Genomic DNA, 27,836 nt, shown 5'->3' on the forward strand with positions numbered 1-27,836 from the left:
TACAGAAAATAAAAAAACTGGACGCAGCTGTCTTTCCTGGGCTGTGACCCGTCTTCTCATCGTAGAGTGCAACCTGCCTGGTTGGATCACGCTGGGACATGGGAGGATGAGTGCTCAGATGGCTGCTGAAATTAGGACAACCTGCATTTCTACTCTTAACACATCAGCCAAAGACAAATGGACAAAGCTATGTGACAAAGTCTGAGGAACAGGTTCTCCCCCCATCCTGCCCAGCAACACGAGCTGTTCCATTGAATGCCACGCACTGCCATTGAGGGTCACTGAATGGGTTTCAAGATCACCTCTGGCCGTCATACAATTGTCACGACTCTTCCCAAGGCATAGCAATGGGGGCTCCTAAGGGACTGTGAGAAGGGGGAGGAAGAGAGGAGATATTCCACAACAGCTCAAAAGACAATATCCCTTGTAGCCATCCACAGGCCAGGAGGGTGAGAACCCTTAGCACTCAGAAGCGGACGAATCCTTCCTTCTCTACAGCAGTACTGCACAAAGTCAGGTGGTGTGTGAAATTTCCTAAGGGAGCTCTGCTCAATCAGTTCCTGGGTCTCAGGCTCATCCAAGCTCATTAAAAACATTGAACTACATTACTGGTTTTCTGTAGGTGTAGTCACATTTATATACACATTAATAATGTTTTTACATTCTACAGACTTATTTACTTACACGTGCCAAAAGTTTGGGGTTTTTTTACACAAATATAACCAAAATTTCTGTCGGTTTGGGTTACATTAGACAAGTTGAGGGGGCCCTGCTACTTGCAGGGATGCAAAGTGGGGCCTGGCGTAAGAAGTTTGTTCTCCCCTGCTCTAAAGTGTAGCGCGGCAGGGCCAGGGTGGAGGGCCCCCTCAGAGGGAGCCCAAACAAGCAGAAGGGCCTGTGGAATACCAGCAGGGCAATCACAGGCAGCTGGGCAGGAGATGGTTCAGGCTAACCCAGGCCAGCTGACTCCAAGGAGGGCCTAATAAGAGGCCTTTAAAAGCCCTTCGCAGTGGAAAGCGTGGGAGACCAGAAGTAGTGAGAGAAAGCAGGTTGGAGAGGAGCAAAAGAAAGGAACAGGAACACCAGGAACCGCAGAGGGAGAGTGAGGAGCTACAGCAGATTGAGAGGGGGGCTTGTTACAGCTACAGAAGGTACCAGGGGGAATTGTCTGGGGAAGTGGCCCAGGGAGAAGAGCTGCTGTGCCTAGGGCTAAGGGAGTCAGCCCTTCCGAGTCACAACCACACAGGGTCCTGGGGCCGGGTTCACCCCAGACCACCCCTCACCCCAGTGAGGGCAACTGGGCCCTTAAGTGGGCCCAGTGGACGGAATAGAGGCCAGAGGCCCAGGCACACAGCTGACTTTGTCACAGTGTCTAGCCCAAGGTCACAGAGCGAGGCAGTGGCAAACCCAGGATCAGAACTCTGCCAGCCAACAGTGCCTTCCTACAGTCTGTGCTGTCGTCACTGACGCTAGCAGCCTGGGCTCCGCTCCGCAGAACAAATGCCAAATGCTGGCATGCTGCTAGGGAGACGCCAGGGTCTGTCAGCACCAGGCCAGTCCGTCTTGCTGACTAGAAGGTCTCCTGGCACCTCCTTCCTGCTCGGTGGCACTAACATCCGCTCAGACTGACACAGGCGGTCTGGACTCCATCCAGTTCCTAGAGAGCTCCAGGCAGAGGCACGTTCAGAGTATCGCCTGCTGCTTCACCCAGGGCACAGAGCCCCGAGGGCAGGCAGAGGAGTCAGTACCACACACAAGCAGGGGCCAACAGCCAGGAAGGGACTGAACAAACGGAAGAGGGAGTAGGCTGTCAGTGCGGGGCAGGGAGCACTGAGAGGGGAGACCCCACAATCTCAGGTGCCATGTCGCACGAGGGCTCTGCTGCCCATGTGCCCGCCAGAGAAAGGGAAGGAACACAAAGCTCCAGGCAGAGTTCAGGTCTTTCAGGAGTGATACTAGCGCTAGGAGCAGATTTCTTCCCCACACGAGGATAAGCTTCGCCCAGTGTACCTCTAACTTCCCCCCCAGAACCTGCTCCTAGCATGCACGTTGCATTATTTATCTCATGTTTACCAGAAGAATTCCCATTAGGTGCTGAAATACATAATTTAGAATCACCCAGAGTAAAGCCTAATTGTAGTGAGCTAGTCAGACACAGGCTGAACAAAACCGCCCTCCCCACCCCCACAGTTCTGCCGACGCCTGCCAATCCTGCCGCCCAGCTCCCAATGCTATTCTAGCCTACACCAGGGGTCAGCCGCCAAAATAGCAAGAAGAGCCATTTTTTCCAATTTGGTAAAAAAAAAAAAAAAAAAAAATCAATAATTCAAGAGCTGCACTGCATGGGACTGCAAGACAGTCCTTAATAAATAACGTCAAATCAGACCTTTCGTAGCCGCTAGTTTAAGAACAGCGCACACACAATGATTTGGAATGCGATACATGTTTACTGCAGGACACTGAAACTTCTTACATATTCTATTTCCTCACACTTTATACATGTGTTTGTACCATCGTCTTCCCGACTTTCACTCCCAAACCTTCTTTCTCTCAGGGGAGGACATTAGGGGGCGTTACCCAATGTTTCGAGATTGCATATTTTTGCTATTTAGATACGAGTCTTCATTGTTGGGCTTTTAGATGCTCAATGTTTACTGAAAATAATCAGAAGGGGTTTGTGTTTTTTGTGTTTTTTTTTTTTTAAACTTTGGAATTATAGCATCAAAAGCCTCAAAGAAGTCCTTAAAGGGACCTGCAGCTCTGGAGCTGCAGGTTGCAGACCCCACCCCCCACAGGCTCTTCACTGCATTGATCTGCAAATGCCTTTCAATTCTGAACTAAAGGGTTCCTCCCTGCTGTATCTTAAGTTATCAGATCAGACATACCACAGCTGGGCAGCCCCGAGAGCTGTGCAAAGTGCCACATCTGTTTGTGAAGCCCTAGAGAAGAAGAGGGCTGCATGTCCCCTGGGGAAGAACTCTCCGCGGGTGGGTTGTACCACAGGGTTCCCAAGGCACTGTAGGAGACTGAACGGGGCTTTCATCCTTGATTCTCCGAGGACCTGCCCATCTAGTGGGACGTGGTAGCCCTGTGGAGCCCTGCAGGCTGCCCGGAGAAGTCTGATCCCAAGGGAACGACCGTTGGTTTGACGTGCACGAGGCAGGCCGGCCCCACACCTGCCAGGATTTGGCAGGCACACTAGGTTTGGGTAGCTCCGGAGCACGCTGCATCCACCCAACAAGAACCCCTAGGCTCAGTGTGACTGACATGGTACAGTCATTCCAGGGCAGCACAGGAGCCAGGTGTGACAGGAACGGAGATACCCTGGGTCCTGTGACCACGCGACTGACTGCACACGGCCTTCCCCGAGCTACGCCTGCTGCCATGCATGTAAAAACCGCACACCTGGAGCCCCAGCCCGACTGACGGGCCCTCGCAGGACAGTGGCTGCGGGCAGAGAAGCAGCGTAAGCAAGCGGCACACAGCGCCTGGCCCTGGCAGCGCCTGACCCTCACGCTGCCTCGCTCATCGGTCCTGCGATTTCCAACAAAGGGACCTGCGGGAAGGAGGGTCGGGGGGGAGGCTGGGTGAGTGGGCGGATGATTCAAGCTCCATCCCCCAGCGACACGGAGGCGAACTGCACATGGAGCCAGGCGGGGGGGGCAGGGGGGACACTTCCGCGGCTGCAGAAGCCGGGGTTGGGTTTGCTGGGTGTTTGTGAAACAGTTGTCGGCTGAGTCGCTGACACAAGGAGCACATCTGCTCCCAGGCCCACGGGGGAGGGGAAGAGGCAGCCTGCGAGGAGAGAGGGAAGGGAGGAAGCCAGCTCAGGCCCTCCCCAGACCCCTACCCTCCTGCAGCTGAGCCAACTGCTCTGCCCCGACACCGCCCTCCAGTCTGCACTCGCAGGAGAGGGGCAGGGGGCAAGGAGGCACATACTTGCGGCCTGCTGCCCCCTACCCCTCCCGTCTGCAAGGGAGCCCTGCAACCCGGGCTGCAGAGCCATTTCTAGCTCACCTAGAATGCAGTTGTTTGAGCCCTAGCCTGGCTCATGTCCCTGCAATTCCTCTTGCTGGGACAGCAACCCGGGGAGCTCTGGGAGTCACTCCAGCCCGGGGCTCTCCAAGGCAGGGCCCACTGGCTGGGAAGATGCACAGGAAAGCAAGTGCATCTGGGGAAAGAGACAGCAATTCAGTGGAAAGCAAAAACCTGGAAGCAGTGGAAAACCTGCGGGTGGGAGTAGCTACCTGTTAATAAGCAGTTTTGAGCTGCATATGCAGAGCTATCCAGAGGCACAGAGGGGGACAGACTCCCTTCAGAGGGCGTCTGGGATGACGCCACCCAGAATCTCACGTTCATTTGTGAAGCCTCATTACCGGAAAGAATGACAAACACAAAAGTTCAGAGAAAAGCCATGGGAGTTATCAAAAGCACAGCGAGACTCAACTCAATTAAGGGGAAGAAATCTCACTTGATGGGGGAGGAGGACTTTGAGAGAGAAGGGGGCAAACATTCGAGCAACAAGCACCTGAGCTATGTAAGTAACAGTGCTGGAAAGGAATGCCTCAGGGCTAGGCAGGGAGGTAGGAGACCCAATTGAACGATGGCAATTTCACGCTGAGAATCAGAAAAATAGTGAAATCCAAACGTTGGGGGTTTTTTTAAGTGTAAGACAATTCATCAGCATAAAGCTTAATTTATTTTATGGAACCCCCACCCCACCCCTCACAGAATGGTGCCATTTTCTCAAACATCACAAGGGCGGCAGATTTCAATGTTAAGCTCAATTTTATGTTACAAATCCCTAAATATAAGAAAGATGCAGAGCTTACAGCCATCCCATAACCTTAACTCTGCCCCAATATAAAAGCCTCACAGAACAGCTGAGAGCGAGGAGATGGTCCTGTCCTTCAACATCACCACCACATGCTTCAGTGACCGAAAAACTGAAAAGTAGGTTAGCTCTCCATATCTATAGCTTTGGCACTTTAGAGCTGGAACGAGGTCTTGTCTCTCACTCAGCCCTGTTAACCTGCATGGGGGTTAAACTAGAGTAATTCTGCATTTATGTTAAAATATCATGGCCCTTATTGTGACAGCTATGTCCCCCCCAGTCTCCTCTCAAAGGTCAGATGCCATTGCCAAAAAGAAACGGGGGGGACATCTCTTTCTTGGAAGAGATCACCTAAATCAGGACAATTACGCAGGGTAATTCCTGAAAGGAGATGGAGTCTCAGAAATGAAATGTCCTCAGAGATCAAGCCCAAACATAATGCTGCAGTACGTGAGTTAGGACCCTCTGAAAAAGCTGGATCTCAAATCAGGGCGCTTGCACGCCAGTGACTGTATTTACACGTCAGAGACAGAGGCCTTCAGCTGCAGCGGCAAACGAAGCATATCACAGGCTTAGGGGATTTGAGATATCTGCAGTCATAAACCAGGGTCTTCCTAAGTCAAATCAAAAACGCCATCAACTTGTCTTCACCTCGCATGCATCAGCAAGTGCATGATGGGGGCACAGGGTGGAAGGAACTGGAGGTTCCACAGGAGGTCAGGAAGATTTGTTGACTGACTGTGCATTTTCAGGTAACATTTGTATTCCCTGAAAGAACAACACGCTTGCTGAAGGGTCTTCCACTTACATAACTGAGACCAGGGGCACCAACAGGTGCCACGGATGACAGGGTAAGACCCTTCAGCAAGGGTGTTGTTGGGACCCACCCTCTGACTGAACTACATGTTATGACCGGACGATGCACATGCACTAAGTCCCAGCGTTAGAACCCTTATCTCCCCTGATATCTGCTTCATATCAGCGGACAGTGGAGCGGACACCTGTGCAGGGCTCTCCGCCTGCCTCCTGTGAGGCAAGGGAGATGGGGGGCAGCCAGTGCAGACCCCTGAACTACTGGCAGGGAAAGAATGCAAGAACCTGCGTCCTAAATCTCCCTGCAGTAGGGGTTGAGTGCCGGCCCTGCCAGCCCTCCGGCCCGATGAGCGCTCACTTGTAGAGTCTGGGCCCTGTGTCCCTCTTGCTTCTTACCCCCAGTTCCTGCTGCCTGCCTCTTTCCCCCTTCCCCACTGGTCTGCGCTCCCTCCCACGTTCAGATTTGTGGTGCGGATAGAAGTAAAACCTGGACCACAAATTGCAGCTCAGATGGGAGTTGAGCCAAGCGGCTGTGGATCCACATTTTTGTATCTGTGCAGGGCTCTACCCAAAGTCCTGCGGAGAACTTCATTGCACAACTGCCTTTGTTTGAGGTTTTGGGGAAGCAGGGATCACAAAGCAACTGATCTGCTAAATAGTGACCCTACATTAAGACGCAGGCAGCACCTGTCACCTCTGTTCATCAGGTGACCTTTACAAAGAGGTCTTCAAAGAGCAGGGCCCTGCATGGTTTGGTTCAATGCAGACTCACAGAGGCAGCAGGGAAAGCCGCACCCTGGAGCTAAAACAATCACCAAGGCCTGCCATTTTGAGCCTCTCAACTCAGAAGTCAAAATCCGCCACAGTTCCTTGTGCTCCAGTTGTCAAGGGAAATGATGGAGTCAGCAAAGAGGCTTCCTCAGAAGCAAAGCACTGAGCCTGCACACACCTACCTGCACCTACGTTCCCCCTCAGGGATGCAGTACTAAAAAGCAATGATGGCTTTAGACAGGGGATCAGAGCAGATAGTTAGAAAAGCCCCTTCTGACTGTGGCCTCTAAGGACTCAGCCATGAAGGATTTTTTCCAGCACAGCTCTCCAGCAAGGCCACTCAGGACCATGACTCCTCCGAACAGGCAAAGGGGCATGACATTCTCGCCAGCTCAAAGGGCTAAGCGCTCTCACTTCAGTGAAGCCTTGGTGTCACACTGCTTCCTTGCCTCTCTTGGGTTGGCTCTTTATATTTATAGTTCGTTCCCTGCTAATCTCATTTTGAGTGCCCCACAACACTGCAGTCATGAGGCTTCATCAAGGCATCTACTATGAGGGTTCAGCCTCCCTGGTCCAGCACCCTTGGGACCTAACAATCCTGGACCAGGGATGGTGAATTCTGGCCCCCTGCCCTTTAGCCTCAGCCCTGCTCCTGGGCTCCCTGCTTGTGGCTCCCCGACCTCCTCTTTCCCATGTAGGCTCTCCAGCTGCTGGCTCCCAACCCCAGCCACCCCTCCGGGAAGCTGTGGTTTCCCTTGCAGTCCTGGTCACTACTTCCCAGGACCACAGCTTCCTGCCTGGCCCCAGCTTCCCAGGACTGGCCCCAGGGATCAGCTGCCGCCCTTGGCCTGATCTCCCAGCTTATCAGATCTGGCCCTGCTCCCTGCTGCTACTCCCAGCCTGGGCTCCCTGACTGCAGCTGACTCCCCATTTATCACTAGAGCAGATGTGGCTGCCCCGCCCAGGGCTCCTGCCACAGGCCTGGCTGGCCCCTCGTCCTCCCAGCCCTGGGACTCTCTGGTCCTGCTGGATGATGGATGTTGCCAGACAAGAGAATGCTGGATTTGGGAGTTTTAAGCTGTACTGCAATACAGTGCAGAGTCCTGGTTAGCAATCACTGACCAAGACGCTGAACACACACTGAGAAGATGGCTCCTGCTAGGATTTCTCTGCTGTATACACATATGCAGACCTTAGAAAAGCCGATTCAATGATTGGGAAAGACACCAACTCAGGTCCTCCATCCCAGAGCAGGAGTTGGCAGAGACATTCAGCTCTCTTGGATTTGTGCTCAGTGAAAAGGGCAACCCTCCTCCACGCCACGTCACCTCAACCCAGCCAGAATTTAGTGCTGATCAAGCCCAGGGAGCTGGAAGAAACAGGATTTGGAAATAACCAAACTGACCTCAGAAGCCTGTCTAGTACCAGGATTGAACAAACCCAATCATGAGGCCCAGAAATCAAATTAAGCCGAAGCCCTACAGCAGCCTTTCCCACCTGGAGCGCCGGGAGCTGCCTGTCTAGCTGTACGCGCTGTCCTGCAAACAAGCTCCACAGACCTGTCTGTCTGAACAGACGCAGGAAGCTGAGGATTAAAGGACAGGAGACACAAATGCATTTCCATATTCATTAATTTTGCCCTGCCCAGCAGACACCACAGCCTCCAACCCCCACAACAATGTTTAGAGAAGCCATCAAAGGAGCCGTTCTCCAGGCCGCTGAAGGTTCAAAGCCACTTTCATTCCCTCTGGCTGAGGTAAAAGGAAACACCCCAACTAAAAATAAACTCATTTCCCCCTCTCTGGTAATCCAAGCAGCTTCAGCTCATGGGGGCAGAATGAGCTGGACTAGGTGGTCAACCACAAGTGTAACAGATAAGGCGACCATCAGGCAAAACTCCCTGCAGGCAAAACGTTCAGGAAGCCATAGGCAGGCCAGCGAATGCAGCAACACACTCAGAGCTGAAAGCTGGACTCGCTGGGGGAAAACTGGCTCGGAGAAGCTGCAGTGGAAAGGAGACGGATGTCTCTCAGGGCAGGCTAAGCACAATCCAGACGTAGCTTTAGGGTTCACCTTAATGGTGAGGGGTTCAAGAAAAAACAAAACAAAACAGAGCCTGGCCCACGATGCTGTTCACCTTGCAACACCCGCTGCTGCAGTGCCTGGGTGTCAACTAACTCCCCTTGCAAGAATGGCACTCCTGCAACTCTATTGAGAAGTCACTTTTTTCAGACTGCCTGTAAATGTAGCATGCTCTGTGCTCTCCCCTGCAGCATCTGGGACCACAGGAGTTAAAGTGACAAAGAAGGAAAACCTCAGAGCTAGGAGAGATACTTCAAAAGACGCATGGGAGACACACACACACAACCCGCCCCAAGGCCAGCATATGTAAAGGGGCAGGCAGAGTGAGAAGACCAATGCGCCTCTGTGTGTGCAGCGGGCAGGACGAGGCCTCGGCCTGTGGAGGAGCGAAGCCCAGCCAGCCCCAGCTCTTTCTTAACAGCAGGCAAAGCTGCCAAAAAAATGCTGATGCTGTGGAATGTGCTGGGTTAGCAGAACAGCTCATTCCTGGAAAAGCATCAACACAGCGGGAGAGCAAGGAGGGAGCAGAGGGATCTGAGCAACGCAACCTCCACACCTGGGGAACAACCGTCACCACAAAACAATCTGCTCACCAGCAGCCCCTCCTTCTGGCCTCTCCGCACAACAGGCGCAACCCAGCACAGCCCCTCCACTGTCAGACCATACTCCTGGCCCAGGCAACAGCCTTGCTGCCTCCTGGTAAGGCGCAAAACAAGGCGGGCGCCTCCCATCTTGTTCAAGTCCTGGGCAAGCCTTTGTTGGGAGAAGGGTGAAGCTTTGTTGGATTTATTTCCTCCACCATGTGAGCAACCGGTTTGCGTTTAACAACAGATCTGCCCCAGAAAGTGGGGGAAGGCCTCAAAATTTGCCTCAGATCACACCCTGGCCTCGTGTTAACAACTGTCGGAAACTACCCTCTCCCTGCCCCGACAAACAGGAAAGTCGTGGAAGCCCACCACGAAGCACCCAGGATGAAGGAGAAAGCACCACCTTTCCCATCAGACTCTAGGTCGCAAGAATCCAGTACATCTGCCCCCAAGGCCTCTCACAGGGCAGGTGCTTAGAGGGGCTTGTAAAGCAAGGGCAGTGGGCACGAGTGGACTTCTACACATATGCCTCTGAGGCCAGAGCGAGGATGACTCCACATGGGGTGCTGGCTGGCAAGAATCCACCTCCTGTGCTCCTACTGTGAGCAGAACCCTGTGCTGCTTTCTTAGGCGGCAGCAACGACAAAGCTCCATTCTAGGGCCTTGAGGGTTATTTCCTTTGAAGCAGCACGCAAAGGACAAAGTCACGTTTCTCAGGCCTAGCACAAGACCTTCACGCAGGCTCATTCCCAAACACATCACTTCAGATCAGCAGCTACATCCCGACCCCAGTTCCAGCAGAGGACAGAGAGGGGCAGCTGTGGGAAGGGACAGGGTCCTTACGTCCTTTTCTCCACAGGCTCCTGAAATCTCCAGCTGATCCATGGGACTATCAACAGCAACATCGCTCCTGAGCGGGGCACTCTGTGCCCAGGCACAGCCTCTGTAAAGCCAACAGGGGAAATGAAAAGGGGGTGGTAGGGGGCTTGGTTTTTTAATATGACAAAAGCATTAGCCCCAGACAGCAACAGAAGGAACCACATAAAAAGCGAAGGCATCCCTTTCCAACATGGAGGCCAGGGCAGCTGCAGATGATGGCTTAAAGAACAACTGGATAGTCATGGTCCCGGACTCAACATCCCAGCATGCCTTTTGGGGGAAGAGAGGCTGAGCAATTACACCAGTTCCCTACAGACCTCAAATGCAGGGAAAGAGAGCGAGACCCAGCTTGAAAACTATTTCCAAAACACAGCTGGAGTAACCACTGGGCAACATTTCCAGAGCAGAGCAGGAAATGGGGGGAGAAAAAATAAATCACACACCTGGTATAGCTTGCCTACCTCCTCAACAGATTAAATTTCAAGCCAACTGGAAAGAATTCAGAGAAAAGCAACAGAAGCCACGGTGTCCAACCAGCAGCCCCACTATAGCCACTAGCTACATTATTGTGAAAATGTTAACAGTTGGGAGAGAAAGATCCTCTAAACGTTTTCTGTTCTCTAAAAATTTTGGGGGGTTGATTTAAAAAAAATGGAATGCAATGATTTTTGAATTTGTATTGTTCAAGTCAACTAGCTACACTCAAACAGGGAAATAGCACCATATGGCAATGGGCTAGCGTGTTTGACAACACAGAACAGAAACAATAATGCAACTGGAAGGATAAACCTAAAAGGGGACAGGTGCTGACATATACCTGTCTACAGTGGGAGAAGGCATAGAGAACAGGAACTGACAGACGTGACTGCCAGGCCAGCTAGTCTGGTCTCCTGTCTCCAACAGTGGCCAGTCCAAATATTTCAGAAGTGGCAAGGAATTCCCAGAAGAAATACTCAATTGGACAGATTTTAAGAGCATTATACACTGTGGACAAATCCAGCCATCTTTCAGGCTCTTTTCCCAGGGCAAGGCCCAGCACTAGAACAATACACCAGCTATAGGACAGGCCTGGCCTCTCAGCAGGATCACCATAACACAGATCATTTTCCATGCAAATAAAAGTTTCCTGGTTTGCTACTGCCCTCTGTGTTACCCACGGCACCACGCAAACACCAGGCCGGGGAGCCCAGGGCAGCACAACAAAACAGGAGGAGACACTTTTTTGGCGCCTGTCAGAACAAGAAAAGAAATCAAGATGCTCTGACCCCACCTACTAAGGAGGAGGATGCACTGGGACTGACCCAGTGCTCAAGCACGTCACAGAACAAAACTAACAATCACCAGGGTCAGGCCAATCACTCCGCCAAGGAGAAGTCATAGTTCTTTAAGCAGCCACCTAACCAGACCCACAGGGTAGGGAACGTTACAGCTGCTCCAGCCCTCCCAGCAGGCTGGTCTCAAAATTAAAGTCATTCTGCTTTGGCTTTTTTGTGTCCCTTGGATCACCATCACAACTAAAAGTCCTCTTGGCAGCCTCAGGAAACCTAGATTGCCAGGGCCCAGTCCCGCTGAAGTCTCTCCAGAGCAGGGTGAAGACATGGTGGTAAGTGGTATGATTTGCCCTGTTTCTACCCAAGCTGTTGTTATTCACATAAGAACTGCGGAATCCCCAGTTCGGCAGCCGTGCTGGAAAGGGGTTACGCTAGCGGTTAGTCTAAACCTCTTCCAACACCACTGCAGAGTGGTCCATTGATGATAATTATGATCAGCAACAGATCCACTTTTTGCCCCAGCATATCTTCAGGATGGGCAAAGTTGTAGGGCGATCCAGGGCTTTCAATGTCCAAACGCTCAGTTGCACTGAAGCATTAATACATCCTTTACATAGATTGTTTCTCCTTGACCCCCACTTAAGCTCTGGGAGCACCTCACGACGACACATCTGTGAGACTGAGATCCACAGGGCAACAGACTGACAATATCCAAGCACAAAAAGGCAAGTGAATTGGGCGACTCACACACCTTGATTTTTGGCTGGAGGATGAGTAGGGGAGACGGTCCAGACCAGCAAAATCCTACCAGCATTCCAAAACAACCCATCTTTTGGCTCCAGCTAATACGAGAAATCTTATTCAAGGGGATTCTTTGTGGAAATGAGTGTTGAAGCATTATGTTCATCTGAACATGTGCCTATAATATTAGATACTACCATACACCTACTGACCTAGTCTGATTTCACTGGGGCAGTAGAGAGGTTGCTTTAGGCAGGTCTAAGTACAGTCAATTCTTTCACATCCAGCAGCCCCAGGACCAGGAGGTTGCTGGGTATTCAAATATTCTGGATAACACAGAGACATACCTGGCAATGCATAACACTAAAGACAAGTGCGCAACAGACAAGATTAGATATTAAGAAACAAACAAAAATGTAGGCAGAGTACTTTATTTACCAACAGTAACTTCATCATCATCAATAACCGTGGGCTCAGCACCCGTTGGTGTCTGATGCCTCTCTCACTATTTCCTTCCATCTTTCCCTGTCCAGTGCAGAGGGGCTTAGTTTCTGTAGGCTAGCGCCACACCAATCTACTGCATTCACAGAAGAGTATAATTCATGTAATATTAATCAATAGCTAAGCGATATGTTATGCAGTTATTTCTCATACTCAAACAGTAACTTACACCTTATTTGTTTTTATCAGAGAGGGAGCCGAGTTAGGCTGCATCTTCAAAAACAACAAGAAGTCCTGTGGCACCTTATAGACTAACAGATATTTTGGAACATGAGTTTTCATGGGCAAAGACCCACAGAAGCTTATGCTCCAATATATCTACTCGTCCATAAGGTGCCACAGGACTTCTTGTATTTATTTGTGTTCGCTTTCACTAGGCTGTAAATACAGAAGACGTAACTAAAATGTACTTATGGTTAAGATGTCAGTTATCTGAGAGTTCCAGACAATAGAAAATCGGATACGAAAGAGTTTACTGTAACACGAGAATGCGTCAGCTACCGCAGCGACCTCCTCTGCGCTCTCAGAGCTTTGCCACCAAACTGATGACCAAAGTTACACCTCTTGCAATATTTTACACATTACCCCCAGCTATTTAGTGACTTGGGCACTATATAATGAAAACAAAAGGATCGACCAGAAGCTGCCCTGCAGGGTTCATTGCATATTAGAAGCATGAGATGCTCTCCTCCCAAAGAGCAGAAGAATAGCGAACTGTGTGGTTTGCCCACATATGGATGAGCCACAGGATTCCTGCATTACAGATATAGTGACTTGCTACTATCCTCCAAAAAAGTGAAAGCTATTCGGGGAAGACAGCAGCGAGTAGCTAAGAGAACGAGGATACGAGTAAGAAAAGGAAAGAAAAAATAGGCTATCGGCAAGAACTCTGTCAGGAAAGGAGTGAGGAGTCTGAGAGCAGCTTTTGGCAATCCCCCCGCCCCAGGTCAAAAACGAATGCATGTGAAAAACACAGCTGTTATCAAAGCACAGCTGTTACACTCCTTTTGCAATGCTGTGAACGGTGGCTGCAAATGTGAACACTCATCTTGCAAGGCTGTGGCTATAAATGAGAACCCGCCATTCTGCAGCGCTGTGGTTGGGTGCACACAATTTTTGACTTTATTTGTTTCAACTTTGGGCCATCGAAAAGAGTATCGTGGAGAAAACCCTGCAGTGTGGACACAGCCAAAGCGAGCTCTGACAGGACAAGGCAGCTGTAGTTTTAACACATGTTAATAGGCAGAGGTAAACACTAGTGGTAAAAATAAATAAATCAATAAAAACCTCTCTTTCCTGGAGAAGACAAGGCCTAGATGAGCTCACCCCTGCAGACTTTCTTCATTGCTAACTTGTGCACTATCTCCTCAGTCCCTGGGGCTCACTACAGAGCCCAAAGGGGCTGGATTTTTCAGCAGGCATATCACAAGGGCCATAGTAGGCAAGAACTCCATCAGAAATCCTAGCGAAGTCCTAACAATACCCACATAGGTAACAACTCAGGAGGAGCCTGTCTGTACAATAAATCCCTCTGGAATTCTCCCCCATGAGGCTAGAACAAGTCCTGGCCCTGTTTCAGCACTTCCTCCCCAAGGATCTGAAAGCCTTTTCCAAGCAGTCATCTCTAGCCCAATAAAGCAGGTCAGCATTACCCCGATGTTACAGAAGGGGCCTTCCAGACACACAAAAGGGGAGTCAGCACGGCTGACAATGCTGCACCAAAACCCAGGGCTCACTTTACTCTTACGACTCTTTTAGCACAAACATCCTCCTCGCCATTGTAATCCAAGCCTGCAACGCAGCTCTCAGAATGCACTCCTGTGTCCCTGGCCCTTACAGATTCCTCTCTGAGGTAGACTAGCGTGTACGGTAGCAGCTGCTGGGCATCAGGGAACCGAGAAACCCAAACACAGCCTGCCTCGTTCACACCCAGCACTCCCCACGAGCCACTGAGACAGCTGGCAGGAGAGAGGGAGGTCATCCAGCAGACGCTACTCTCAGCACTGTAAGGACAGAACCAGACAGGGCTGCTGCTAGCTGTCTTCTAGCAGCTGCTCTCGTCAAGGAAGCCAACATTTCTGTTCATGCATCTAATGAAGAGGGTCTTTGCCTATGAAAGCTGATGCTCCAAAATATCTGCTAGTCTACAAGGTGCCACAGGACTTCTTTTTACTTCCTCTCAGGGATTTAAAAACTTCAATGCAGCTCAGAGTCTGAAGCGCCCGGGCTGACGAGACTCATTCTTTTCTGCCAGTTACACAAATTCATTGTATTTGTACTTAACACCTCAGTCAGCAGGGCAGAGCAGGGACAAATCTACTCAAAATCCAACCAGTACGACACACTGAACGCTGCTTCTGCTGCCCAATAGAAACTTGACTCATGATGGGACAGTTCTAGGGAGCTGTTTCCCCCAACTCATTCTAAAAAATAACAGATATAAAAATCAACCTCCAGACAATACTGCCCATACAACTGGGAGCCCAGTGATCCTGCTCTGGCTCTGGGCCTGCCAAGGCTACCAGAACAGCTTAGCCCCTGGCTTTGCCGGCCCATTGTTATTACCACAAGGCTGGAGAAAGAGAAAAGCCCGACCAAGAGCCTTGGTGCAGCAGGAAGGAAGCTCAGAAAGATGCCAATATGTCTCCTCTACGAGTCATCAAAGGTCCTGTCTGCTTAGCCTGAGAGTGCTTTGAGGCAGGGATGGTGCACACAGCACATTCTATAAATAAGAATAACAATCAGGGCCTCTCCTGCAGATGGGACTAGAAGATTTTACTACGGAGCCAAAGTAGCTGAGAGATCTATTATGGAGCCAGATCTGTCCCAACCTGCCAACTGCCCCAACAACGTGTGGGGAAGAATGAATCTGAAAACTGCACTAAGGTCTGTCGCTTCCAATAAAGTCCTGCCTGAACTCCACTACCCCTGCACCAGGGGAGATGAAGGAGCTCATGTTTTTCACCTGAACAACAAGCAATGGGAGCTGGGACCCTAGGCTATTGCAGGCAGAACCACTCTCCCAGTACCACCCCAGAAAACCCCCAGCCAGATAGCAAAGCTCAGGGAAGCGGCCTCCAACTAACAAACAAGAGGGTGGGAGGGGAAAGAGGAGGGAATCAATAGGAAACACCAAATAGGGGGTGGCTGGCATCCCATCAGATAAAGCCTGCACACAGCATCCAGGGAGCACAGACCACTGGCAACACACAGGCAACGTCCACATCAGCAGCTTGCACAGCATTCTCCAAAGCAGACCCACAAGAGCCAGCTGTTCTGCAGGGGCTGTTACAGAGAGACAAGCAAAAGCAATGGGCTAGGCCAGGACAGTGCCATGTTCTCGTGGGTGTTTACAAAGGGGGCAGAAAACACTAGCTGGGGGGGCAGAGAAAGATGGAACCAATTCTCCCATTTGAGGAACATCCCCCTGTGCAAACTGAAACATCCCATCAGCTGAAGTGGAGACGCTGCTGAGCCTTTCCACACCAACCCCAACAGCCACATGAGAGGCTCCCGCCAACCTACTTCACAGCAGCCTCAGGAAGGACAAAAGGAGCTTTAACAATGGCGTGCCCTGCACAGCTAAAGAGAAAGGCCTACCGCCTCGCTGCCTAGCGAAAGGGGGTGGCTTTTATGAGCCAGCTGGAAAACCCAAGCACAACGGCATAGCAGAAGCTGCTGGGAGACCCACCCCTCTGCCCACGGAGAGGCTCCTTTTCACACTCCCCGGCCCTTCTGGCTGAGCAACAACAAGCCCTGCCCTACGTGGAAGCTCCAAGCCAGTTCCGGGTGAGAGCTGAGGCAGAAACACCACTGTTTCTGTCAGCCTCCTGGGACTGAGCAGAAGCTTGTTTCTTCGAGGTCGGACAGCAGGGATCTGGCACGGATGCCATCCCCAGAGACCAGGGCATGGCACTGTTTAGCTACTGCCCCTTGGACGAGCTCTCATCGAGGACAGAAATTAGCCAGTCCTCTGGGACGTGCACTGCAACTGGATGACAATACAGCCATTACAACAATGTAGGACAACAGTCCCTGGACTGGACACTGCAATGGAGACAAATCACAGAGCTACTGAATGGGATCAGTGGGTGGGGAAGCCAAAGGCAAACAAATCACACTCACGGAAGCTAAGCCTGAAGAGAGCAACGTCAGAGCTCAGCATCGTTATCCACAAGCACGAGGGGAAAAATTTAGCACCAGCTGTATCACCCACTCCAAGCCAACCAACTTGCTCCTTTCCGAGAGGTCCTCGACGGCATTAGTGACCTGGCAAGTGGCAACCTCACCCCCCTAACGCCCCAGCAAAGGAGAAAACTAACATTGCTCCGAGCTGTACCACCCAGACACGTCACTGAAACGCAGCCAGGCCAGAGAGGGAGCGAAGGGCCCAGCGTGGAATGGAGTTTAGCCAAGTTCAGACTGAAACACTCAATGTTTCTTTGAAATGGAAACCAGAAGACCGAGCAACGCCTGCCATACTGTCGCCATTAGCTAACTGACGGAACAAGAGGCAAAAGCAGAGGGAAAAGCCAACAGTTTCGTATTCTCCCAGTGAGCACCGGGGGCGGGGGAGGGAGGCTTTCACTGTCCTGACCACAGAAGCCAGAGATACAAGCCTCACATGTTCCCTGGCAGGCTGCTTCGTGCACAGCGCCTCTTGCCTTCACGCTGCGCATTAGGCCCCGCTGTCACTGAAAGCCACTGGCAGACCACCGAGCTCAGAAAACAGAGTCAGGGACCGAAGCCAATGTAACGCTGAGTAGAGAAAACGCCCTTTCTGGCAGAGCTATAGGTCACAGATCCACAGCATTGTGCTATGCCCTCAGCTTTGGAATAGTCACTTGCAGGAACCCCTTCGACGCGCCAGACTCCCAATGGGTCTCTCTCTTCTTTCAGGGTAGGCCTTGGCAGAGGCTTGTCCTGCCCTTCCTCACCCAGTATTTGCAGGGATGCTCCCACAGCGCTGTCAGAACAGTCGGACGCAGCCCAGGAGATCCTTAGGGGAGCACAGAAAACTGAAAATTAAAGCACAGTCCAGGGCCACTGTTCTTTGATCAGAGCCCAGGCCGAGCTGTAATAAACTCTATGCTCAGACTGTCTGTCTGATCTCCCCAGGGCAGTTCCCAGGTGTCAGCCCTGATTCCTTCCAGCAGCCAGCTCTGACCCCGCACCTCACACCTTCCCAGCTCCTTGTTCTGGAGCTGGGGATCCTGCTCAGTTTCCCTGCGAGAGGCGGGGAAACCCCTCTCCTGAGTTTTCCAGATCTGAAGAAGTGGGTCTGTCCCACGAAAGCTCATCACCTAATAAATTACTTTGTTAGTCTTTAAAGTGCTACTTGACTGCTTTTTATTTTTGTGACGATCCAGACCAAAGTGTTTACCTCTCTGTGACTATTACCCTGCAGAACTACACAGAGTACCCAACACTGCAGGCATCTACAATCCAGCTACGTCTCCAGCCCTCTTATCTTTGCAGCGGTAGACTGGGGGACACCTAAGGAATGGGCAACTCTTCTCAATTAAACTGCTCAGCAAAGATTCAACAACAGATTTCTGCTCAGCCCCAGAAGGCCACAGGGACAGCATAAGCCCTCCCCCTTAACCAGATCACTGGCTGGAGGAGGAGAGGGGAAGGCCCGCTCCGAAGCAGGACAAGCACTGCGACTTACCAAGACTTTTATACAAACCAACCAGCCAACCACACAATACTTTCCAAGCTTTGTGAGCTCACTGACATCGGAGCGACAGCGGCACTTATCACCAGACACAGGACACTGCCAAGAGTCTCTTGCGAACATGAAAGTTACGCATAGAAGAAAATATTCTCTCAGGCTCCAAAGGGCTGGCACACTTCAAGGAAGCTTACTACTTCTTAGGGACTGATACTGCTTATGAAGTTAGGATCCATTCCTTTCCTCCCAACACTCTCAGCCAGACAGGCAGAGGCTCCTGGCACTGATATCAAAAAGATCCCACAATAAAAATAAATCAATCAGCCTCTCGGCAGACATCAACACTTTTCCCCCATGCACATGTGCACGAGATGAGGTCGCCAAATACCAACAGCGTCTGACCCACGAGCTGGGAATTCCAGCAGGGCCTGCTTTGTTCTGTCTCCAGAAAGTTCTGCTAATCTCAGTCTTGAATCCAGCGCTTGAAAACTGAGTGACAATTAAACAGGCCTGGATTAGTTATCAGGCTGGTGATTAGTTGGATACCAATTTCCACTTGCCAGCTGAGACCTGGATATCACTCACCACTGTTCAGAGGCTAAAACTGGAACCAACTCCTGCATGCAAAGGGGGAAGCAAGAATCAGTGGAAGAAGCAGCAGAAGCACCCCATCACCTCGCCCCAGTCACTTGCATCCCTTAAGTTAGGCAGCACAAGGGAACACGGGTTGGTTTGTCTTATCACTGCCAAAGAGGAGATGTCCCAGGGCCAAAGGCCAGAATGGAATGGAAGGGCTGACAGGGCACGACAGAGACAGAGACAAGCAAAACAATCAATCGCTCAGACCAAGGACTTCCTTAAGCACAACAGGAGTTATGAGAAAAGAGAAACAGTGTGTATGTGTGGGGGGAAACTCTGAGGTAACCAGAGACTTAGGGAGAGCACAGAAGGGGGAAACCTTTGGCTAGTTGCGAAGAATTTACCTACACAAGAAATTGCACAGGTGTAAAAAAACTACTTATATTAAACCAGAGCAAAGACTGCGTGGACATCCTTCTTTTGGCTTAAAACTGATTATATAGGTAGGGTCAACCTAAAGCAATAAAAGCCTCCTTTAAATTGATTTGAGAGAGAAGCCACAGAGTTGCACCAGTTTAACTAAATTGGCTTAAAACCACACCTTTAATTTAACCATTGCGTAGCACAGACTGCAGAAAAGAGCTGTATTTGTGATGGATAAAGCAAGACACCGTTTCACTAAGACACCTTGAGAGAGCCTTATCGCACATTACTGAGCTCTAGATCCTTTCTGAATAATCACGCAAACAACAACGGCCTTCAAGAGCTTGCATGGGTGCTCTTGTTTTTTAGACAGCAACAAAGGGTCCTGTGGCACCTTATAGACTAACAGGAAAGTTTTGAGCATGAGCTTTCGTGAGCACAGACTCACTTCATCAAAACTTTCTCTTAGTCTATAAGGTGCCACAGGACCCTGCGTTGCTGTTACAGATCCAGACTAACACGGCTACCCCTCTGATACTTGTTTTTTAGGATTTTTATTTTAAATTTTTAATGAGTGTGCCAACTGAGATAAGGGCCACCATGCTAAGCACTGAGCAGAGACACATGCACACATAAGAGTCCCTGCTCTGAGGATTTCAAGAGACAAGACAAACGGTGGGGTGAAAGTATTATAACTTCCGGTTTACAGCTGGTGAACTGAGGCACAGAGAGATTAAGTAATTTACCAGGGGAACTCCAGAACACAGTCAGCAGACTAGATCAATACAGGTTGCACATTCCTGATTCAGCACCCTCGGAACCTGACCAGTCCCAAACGAGGGAGTGAGCCGGACCAGGAAAAGTTACCACCAATCCCCCTGCTCCCAGACACCGGCTCAGCTCCCAACCCTGGCAGGGCTTCCAGCTGCTAGCCAGCCGGGACGCTGAATGCCAGCCTGTTGCCACCAGTCCAGCCCATACAGGCTCCCAGACCCAGCAAGGCCACAAGGGCTGCCCACTGCCACCGCCCCAGCTGGACTCCCAGCCACTGGCCCTCCTGCCACCTGATGCCCAGCCATCAGGATTCTCTGGCCCAGGAACACCCATGGTGAGGATGTTGCTGGACAGTCCAACCTCACTATCAACAACCAGTCTTGGCTGCGATTCTACTGCATCTCAGAGCAGTAATAGGCTTCTCTCTGGGTGGATACAGAACACATCTCCCCACGAGGTCTACCTTGGGAAGAGTTGCCACCTCACTGCTTAAGATTAATTATTCCTGGCTTTTTTCCCCACCAAACACACCGTTCTTGGATTCACTTATTCCAAGGCTGGGTACCATGCACTTTGGATAGCATTATCTGCTGATCACCCCTGCAACCCAGCAAGGAGAATTCTGAGGCACATTTCCAAGGAGCATCACTACACTCCTGATACTCAGAGCAAACCGATGTTACCAAGATAAATAAAACAAAGAAAAAACCCCACTCACTAAGCACAGGTCTCCAGTTAAATGTTAGGCTGGCACACCTGTGGCACTCAGGGGTGTGAAAAATTCACACCTCTGAGCACTGTAGCGATGCTGACTTAACCCCAGCGTAGACATGACCAGATAAAAGAAGAATTCTTCCACCAGCCTACCTACCGATACTCAGAAAGGAGGCTTATCTACAATGATCGAAAAATCTCTTCCATCGCAGGAACAAGCGTCCAGGCTGCTGTATCTTTGCTGCCTGCTGGGGAGAGGCACTTGTCAGGCCTGCATCAGTAGGTAAATCGTACTTTGGTTGACGCTGGGGGAAAGTGAAATCCATCCATCCCTGACAAATGACACGCAGAGAACTCAGTGCACTCTGTAGGCATTTTGCCTCCTCAGAGCCGGGGCCAACGCACAAAGTCCACCTTGTCTTGACGCGTCCCCTTTCGGCCTTAAAAGCTGCCACTGAACCTTGAGGCACCAACATTCCCTCTGCATCATAAAAGACTTGGCAGCCTAGAGAAGTTTCTAGAAGTTCTCCCACTGTCCGAACCAGGCCGGTGCAGGAGACTTGCTGCACAGGAGCCATGTTCCTCCTTGCTGGTGATGGGGAAGAGAATCTGGGAGAAAAGGGCAGATTGTCTGGCAAAGGATAAGAAGTGCACATGAATATCACCCCTCCCTATCTGATCCACACAGCATTGTTCTTTCCGGTCACTCACATGGCACTATCATGTCGTTGCCCCTCTACAAATCACTACAATCTTCCATCTCCATCCATCTTACTAAAATGGGAACACAAGACCTTAGCAATGTGGTGTCCAACTAGTTCCAAAGCCGTTGGCTACTGCTATAGCAAACTAGACACATTTTCCTAAAAAACACATTTATTGTTCAAGCCAACTCGCCACGCTCAGCAGGTCAAACAGATGCATGCGCATAGTGTTTTGGGCACTACAGCCCTAGTATTTTCTTGCCAGAGCACCTGAGTCCCCACGAGTCAGTTGAAAATATTCCCTCCCGTATACCATTGAGAAGTTCCCAAAATATCTCGAGTGAGAAGGACTCCACCCCTCTCTCAGAGAGAATTCCATAGCTGGATCAGTCTTACGCTCTATTTACGCTGAACTGAACAACACTTTTGTCTTTCAGAGGTGCTAACCCTTCCCCGAAAAACAGAAGTTTTGCCGTGAAAAGCCTGCTACTTTGCTGCCAACTACGCGAGTGCCACATGGTGGGGGTGGAAGCAGTTGGCTGGCAAAAGAGCTGACAAACAGCAGCTACGCTCCCCGACTTTTCGTGACACAGCTGTGTCAGCACGGTGGCGCCACACAAAACTGCATAGTATGTGTAGACAAAGCCTTACCATCTCCCTCCAGCCCTCAGCACGTTCTCCTTGCCCTTCTCTGAATGAGCAGGCACCCGAGTAAATGCAGCCTTCCAGATGGGTTCTCCCCAGAGTCAGATAGAGACTCTCTCCTCTCTATTCCAGAACATGAGGCCCCTCCATCTGCAACCCCAGTTAGATGATTTATTCAGCAGCACAGAAGAACATGGCACTAAGACAAAACCACAGCGGCCAGTTTTTTGCCACGTATCACGCTGCAGGCTCCTGTCTGATTTGCTGCCCACCCCCTCAGTCTCTCACCCCTTCCTAAAACCCACATTACGTCTATCCAAAGATTCAGGTTTAGGGTTATTCCCTTCTCCCACTGCATGATTTGCATTCGTCCAAGTGGATCCTTCTTATTTTTATTTGCAGCCCCTTCCTATTCTCACTGGGGCTTTGTCTACACTTACAACTGTTCAATAGGACTTTGGTCATTCACTGGTGCTTAATACCTCCTCCCTCAACAACAACAGAAGTTTTGCCATAGCAAGTACAAGTATACATGCTGCATTGTCAGCAGAAGCACTCTCCGCAGACAAAACAAAAAGCCATTCCTGGGGGCTCAAAGTCTGTCCTCAGCAAAAGTGTGGACAAACTGCATTCACACCTGCTTTTAGGGACCAGGCTGCATAGACATAGCCTGGGCGTCTGTGTAACACTTCTCTGGCCTCACTGGTATCTATAGCTCCTCCCTGTTTTGCTTCAGCTGCAGATTTCACTAATCTGCCATATGTCTCTTCTTCTGAATCATTAGCAAAGCTATGAAATAAGACCAGGCCTAATACAAGTCCCTGCAGCTTCCACCAGACCCCTGGCTACAAGACACCGCTATTTATTTACTATACTTTGTTGACAAATACAGACACTTCTCCACATCCATGCAGTGTTGCAGTCAAGAGTTTTAATTCATTTCGAGAGGAACATTTCAAAAACGCCCCCTGCAAAGCATTTATTTACCAACGATATGCAGAGAATTCATTTCAACCACCACGGAAAGTCAGCTTCCCCTCAGGGTAAAGCAGCAGCCGCTTAACAGTACTCAACAATGGGATGCAACAATTTAAGCACAGAATATGTAATGCAAACAACTAAAATTCCTGACGGAATGCAGGGCAGGAAAAGGTACTTAGCTGGAATTTGGATAAAAGGCCATACACTCATTTGAGAAGTGCCAGGAATCTTGCATGACCATGAGTAGACTTTACGTTGGTTTTAAGTCTCATCTAAAAGATGTCATCCCCAGACCTAACACCAGCCCCATCAGGATCAAAACTGACTTTGGAGGAGAAAAATAAAAACAATGACTCCCACACACTGCTTTGTACAGCACTCAAAGTCTCTCATTCAAGCAGTAACCAGGCCCAGCCTGTTTATTTTATGAGATCTAACAAGGTCATGGCCCGAGGCAGTCCTCGGCTGTAGCAGAAAGGAGCTAGGAGGAGTATGAAATTACAGGGCACTTGCAACCCCCAGACACTCCCTCACAAGTTCTAGTGTAAATTGTGAATCCGGTGAGGGAAAAAAAAAAAAACAAGCAAGACGGGCCCTGCAACCCCTTACCAAGCAGGTGCTCTGCAAGAGAAGAGGAGCAGAGCTCCCTGGAAAGAAATGGGATGTCCATGGAGATTGGAGAAGAGATGCAAGATGACAGAATGGGGTGAAGGGATGGGAATATCCTGTGGAGAGGAAAGGATCAGGGTCTCCACAGAAAATTAGGAGTGCATACATGGTTGGCGGTTCCTTAACGAGATGTAGATTTTGTTGGGGAGCGGGGGGGACAGAGATGTCAGCAAAACTAGCCTGTGGAGCCCCAGAATGAGAGGGGGAAGGAAGAACAACTCTCCCAACCTTTTAACCCAGATATAACCCTTGGGAACAGACTATCGGCCTCTCAAACGTTTACATCTGGGTTAGAAGATCCTCCCCTGAAACGAATTTTTAAGCACTGAGGGATTCCCTCTTTGACAAAGCTCAGATGCTCCCTCACATAACCCTAGGCTGGAGACAGGATCGGTGTTCCCACCCCAGGACAGGACTGAGAAGAAGCTGGAGGGGGATGTTTCCTCCACACACACTCCAAAAATGGGACACAAGGAAGCTTGGACAGAGTGCTGTCCCACTCCCAACGTGGGGATGGAGTTGGGGAGGGTCATCAACAGACCACCGCCTTGGAGCACAATCTGCAGGATGGGAAGCTGGGGAGGCTGTCCCCAGCACACCCCTGGGATGGGGATAAGGGAAGCCAGGGATGCCCTCCTCCAGTATACCCTGTGGATCGGAGGGGATAGGACGGGATGGGGGGTGTTGTACCTGAGCACACTGCCAAGGATGGGGCTAAGGGATAATGCAGAGGCACTCAAGGGTGGCACTGGGGGAAGCCGGGCTGTGGGGGCTGCCCAGGCTCACCCCAGAGATGGGATGGGGAAGCTGGGGGAGGGGAGCTTCCCCAGCACCCCCTGGAAAGGGAATGAGGTGAGATGAGGAGTGGAGAGGCCACCCAACACGGGACATAACGGGGGGCGGGGGGAGCCGGCTGAGGGCAGCCCAGGAACGGAAACGGGCACAGTGGGATCGGCTGCGGGAGCGCATTCCAGGCTGGGATGGGGGGCGAAGGACCCGATGGGGGGACACCGGAAGGGGAGCGCACCCGGCGGAACCCAGGGCCAGGATTTGGAGGGACGGGGAAGCTGACTGGGAGAAAACCCCGGCGGGGGGTGGAGCTGAGCGGGAGCACCCCGGGGCCGGGAATGGGGGTGGAGCTGAGCGGGAGCACCCCGGGGCCGGGAATGGGGGTGCGGGCGGAGGGGGTCGCACCCCGGGGCCGGGAATGGGGGTGCGGGCGGAGGGGGTCGCACCCCGGGGCCGGGAATGGGGGTGCGGGCGGAGGGGGAGCACCCCGGGGCCGGGATTGGGGGGCGGGCCCGGAGGGGGCGCGCACCCCGGGGCCCGGACTGGGGGGGGCGGAGCGGGAGCACCCCGGGGCCCGGACTGGGGGGCGCCCCCCGCTCACCCGAAGTCATCGTCCATAGACTTGAAGTAGAACTTGTAGTTGGGCCGGTTGAGGAGGCCCTTGAAGTCGCCCAGCGTGACCCGCTCGGCCGGGATCGGCAGCTTCACCAGGTAGGGCGTCTCCTGCTCGTCCAGGTGGTAGATGATCTTCGTCTCGGCCGCCGCCATGGCGCCCCCGGCCCGATCCGCCCGCGCCGCCGCCCCCGCCGGGCCCCGCGCACCAGCCCCCCGCCCCGGCGCGGCGCCCCAACCCCGCGGCCCGGCCCGGCCTCTGGCGGTGCGGACCCCGGCCCTTGTTCTCCGGGTCCCAGCGCCGCCCGGCTCACGGCGCAAACTCCGGCTCCGCCCCGCCGGCCGCGGCCCGGCCTCGCCCCGCCCTGCCCCGCACTCCGAGCCCCCCGCCTATAGCCCCCGCCCCCCACAGCCCCCGCACTCCGAGACCCCCGCCCCCAGCACACCGCCCCCGCCCCCCACAGCCCCCGCACTCCGAGACCCCCGCCCCCAGCACACCGCCCCCGCCCCCCACAGCCCCCCGCACTCCGATCCCCCCGCCCCCAGCACACCGCCCCCGCCCCCCACAGCCCCCGCACTCCGAGACCCCCGCCCCAACACACTGCCCCCGCCCCCCACAGCCCCCGCACTCCGATCCCCCCGCCCCAACACACCGCCCCCGCCCCCCACAGCCCCCGCACTCCGATCCCCCCGCCCCCAGCACACCGCCCCCGCCCCCCACAGCCCCCGCACTCCGATCCCCCCGCCCCCAGCACACCGCCCCCGCCCCCCACAGCCCCCGCACTCCGATCCCCCCGCCCCCAGCACACCGCCCCCGCCCCCCACAGCCCCCCGCACTCCGATCCCCCCGCCCCAACACACCGCCCCCGCCCCCCACAGCCCCCGCACTCCGATCCCCCCGCCCCCAGCACACCGCCCCCGCCCCCCACAGCCCCCGCACTCCGATCCCCCCGCCCCCAGCACACCGCCCCCGCCCCCCACAGCCCCCGCACTCCGATCCCCCCGCCCCCACACACCGCCCCCGCCCCCCACAGCCCCCCGCACTCCGGGCCCCCCGCCCGCAACACACCGCCGCCGCCCCCCACAGACCCCGCACTCCGAGCCCCCCGCCCCCAGCACACCGCCCCCGCCCCCCACAGCCCCCGCACTCCGATCCCCCCGCCCCCAGCACACCGCCCCCGCCCCCCACAGCCCCCGCACTCCGATCCCCCCGCCCCCAGCACACCGCCCCCGCCCCCCACAGCCCCCGCACTCCGATCCCCCCGCCCCAACACACCGCCCCCGCCCCCCACAGCCCCCGCACTCCGATCCCCCCGCCCCCAGCACACCGCCCCTGCCCCCCACAGCCCCCGCACTCCGATCCCCCCGCCCCCAGCACACCGCCCCCGCCCCCCACAGCCCCCGCACTCCGATCCCCCCGCCCCCAGCACACCGCCCCCGCCCCCCACAGCCCCCGCACTCCGATCCCCCCGCCCCAACACACCGCCCCCGCCCCCCACAGCCCCCCGCACTCCGGGCCCCCCGCCCGCAACACACCGCCGCCGCCCCCCACAGACCCCGCACTCCGAGCCCCCCGCCCTCAACACACCGCCCCCGCCCCCCACAGCCCCCGCACTGTGAGCCCCCTCCCATAGCCCCCACCCCCCACAGCCCCCAACACACTGCCCCCCACAGACCCTGCAGTCCGAGCCCCCTGCCCCAGCACACCGCCCCCGCCCCCCACAGACCCTACACTCTGAGCCCCCCAACCCCAACACACCGCCCCGCCCCCCACAGCCCCCAGCACTCCGAGCCCCCCACCCCCACCACACCGCCACCGCCCCCCACAGCCCCCAACACACCGCCCCCCACAGCCCCTGCACTCCAAGCCCCCCACCCCCACCACACCGCCACCACCCCCTACAGCCCCCAACACACCGCCCCCCACAGCCCCTGCACTCCAAGCCCCCCGCCCCCCACAGCCCCTGAACTCTCAGCCCCCCGCCCCATTACACCGCCCCCCACAGACCCCAGCACACCGAGTGCCCTGCCCCCCAGCACAACACCCCCGCCTCCCACAGACCCCAGCACACTGCCCCTGCCCCCCTCTCCCTACAGCCCCCACACTCCGAGCCCCCTTCCCATAGCCCCCGCTCCCCACAGCCCCCAGCACTCTGAGCCCCCTGCCCCAACACACCGCCCCCCACAGACCCCAGCAATCAGAGCCCCCTGCCCCCCACAGCCCCCACACTCCGAGCCCCCCTCCCATAGCCGCCGCCCCAACACACCACCCCCTGCGTACCCTGAGACTTCCCCATCTCCTTGTAGCCCTCCCACACTCAGCCCCCTGCCCCCACAGCACTCAGAGCCCCCCATCTATAGCCCCGACCCCCAACACACTGCCCCCTTGCGTACCCTGAGCCGTCCCCATCTCCTTATAGCCCTCCCATGCTCAGAGGCCCCCAGCACTCAGAGCCCCCCCGCTCATAGCCCTTAGCACTCAGACCCCTGCGTCCATAGCCCCCTGCCCCAACACCAGCTACAGCACTCAGAGCCCCCGCTCCAACAAACTGCCCCTGCCCCCCCACAGCCCCCAGCACTCAGAGACCCCACCCCCTCACAGCCTCCCAACCCACTTCCCTATAGCTGTCCCCAAGTATCCCGAACCCCCCACCTCATTACAGCCCCCAGCACTCAGAGACCCCACCCCCTCACAGCCTCCCAACCCACTTCCCTACAGCTGTCCCCAAGTATCCCGAACCCCCCACCTCCTTACAGCCCCCAACACAGAGCCTCCCGCTTCATTACAGCCCC

General features: G+C 53.7%; 1 protein-coding gene across 4 annotated transcripts in view; it reads right to left on the minus strand.

Annotated features, from left to right (window-relative positions):
• Positions 1-25,225, minus strand: part of DVL3 (dishevelled segment polarity protein 3) — a 46,516-nt gene extending 21,291 nt beyond the window's left edge. For all 4 annotated transcript variants that reach the window (XM_075004212.1, XM_075004213.1, XM_075004209.1 and 1 more), the window contains exon 1: positions 25,033-25,225. In XM_075004212.1, the coding sequence (XP_074860313.1) occupies positions 25,033-25,199 (167 nt within the window). In that variant the 5' untranslated portion in view covers positions 25,200-25,225. The remainder of the gene's footprint in view (positions 1-25,032) is intronic.
• Positions 25,226-27,836: the final 2,611 nt, after the last annotated feature.

The sequence above is a fragment of the Carettochelys insculpta genome, chromosome 10, assembly GCF_033958435.1.
Source record: "Carettochelys insculpta isolate YL-2023 chromosome 10, ASM3395843v1, whole genome shotgun sequence".
In the NCBI taxonomy this organism is placed as follows: domain Eukaryota; kingdom Metazoa; phylum Chordata; order Testudines; family Carettochelyidae; genus Carettochelys; species Carettochelys insculpta.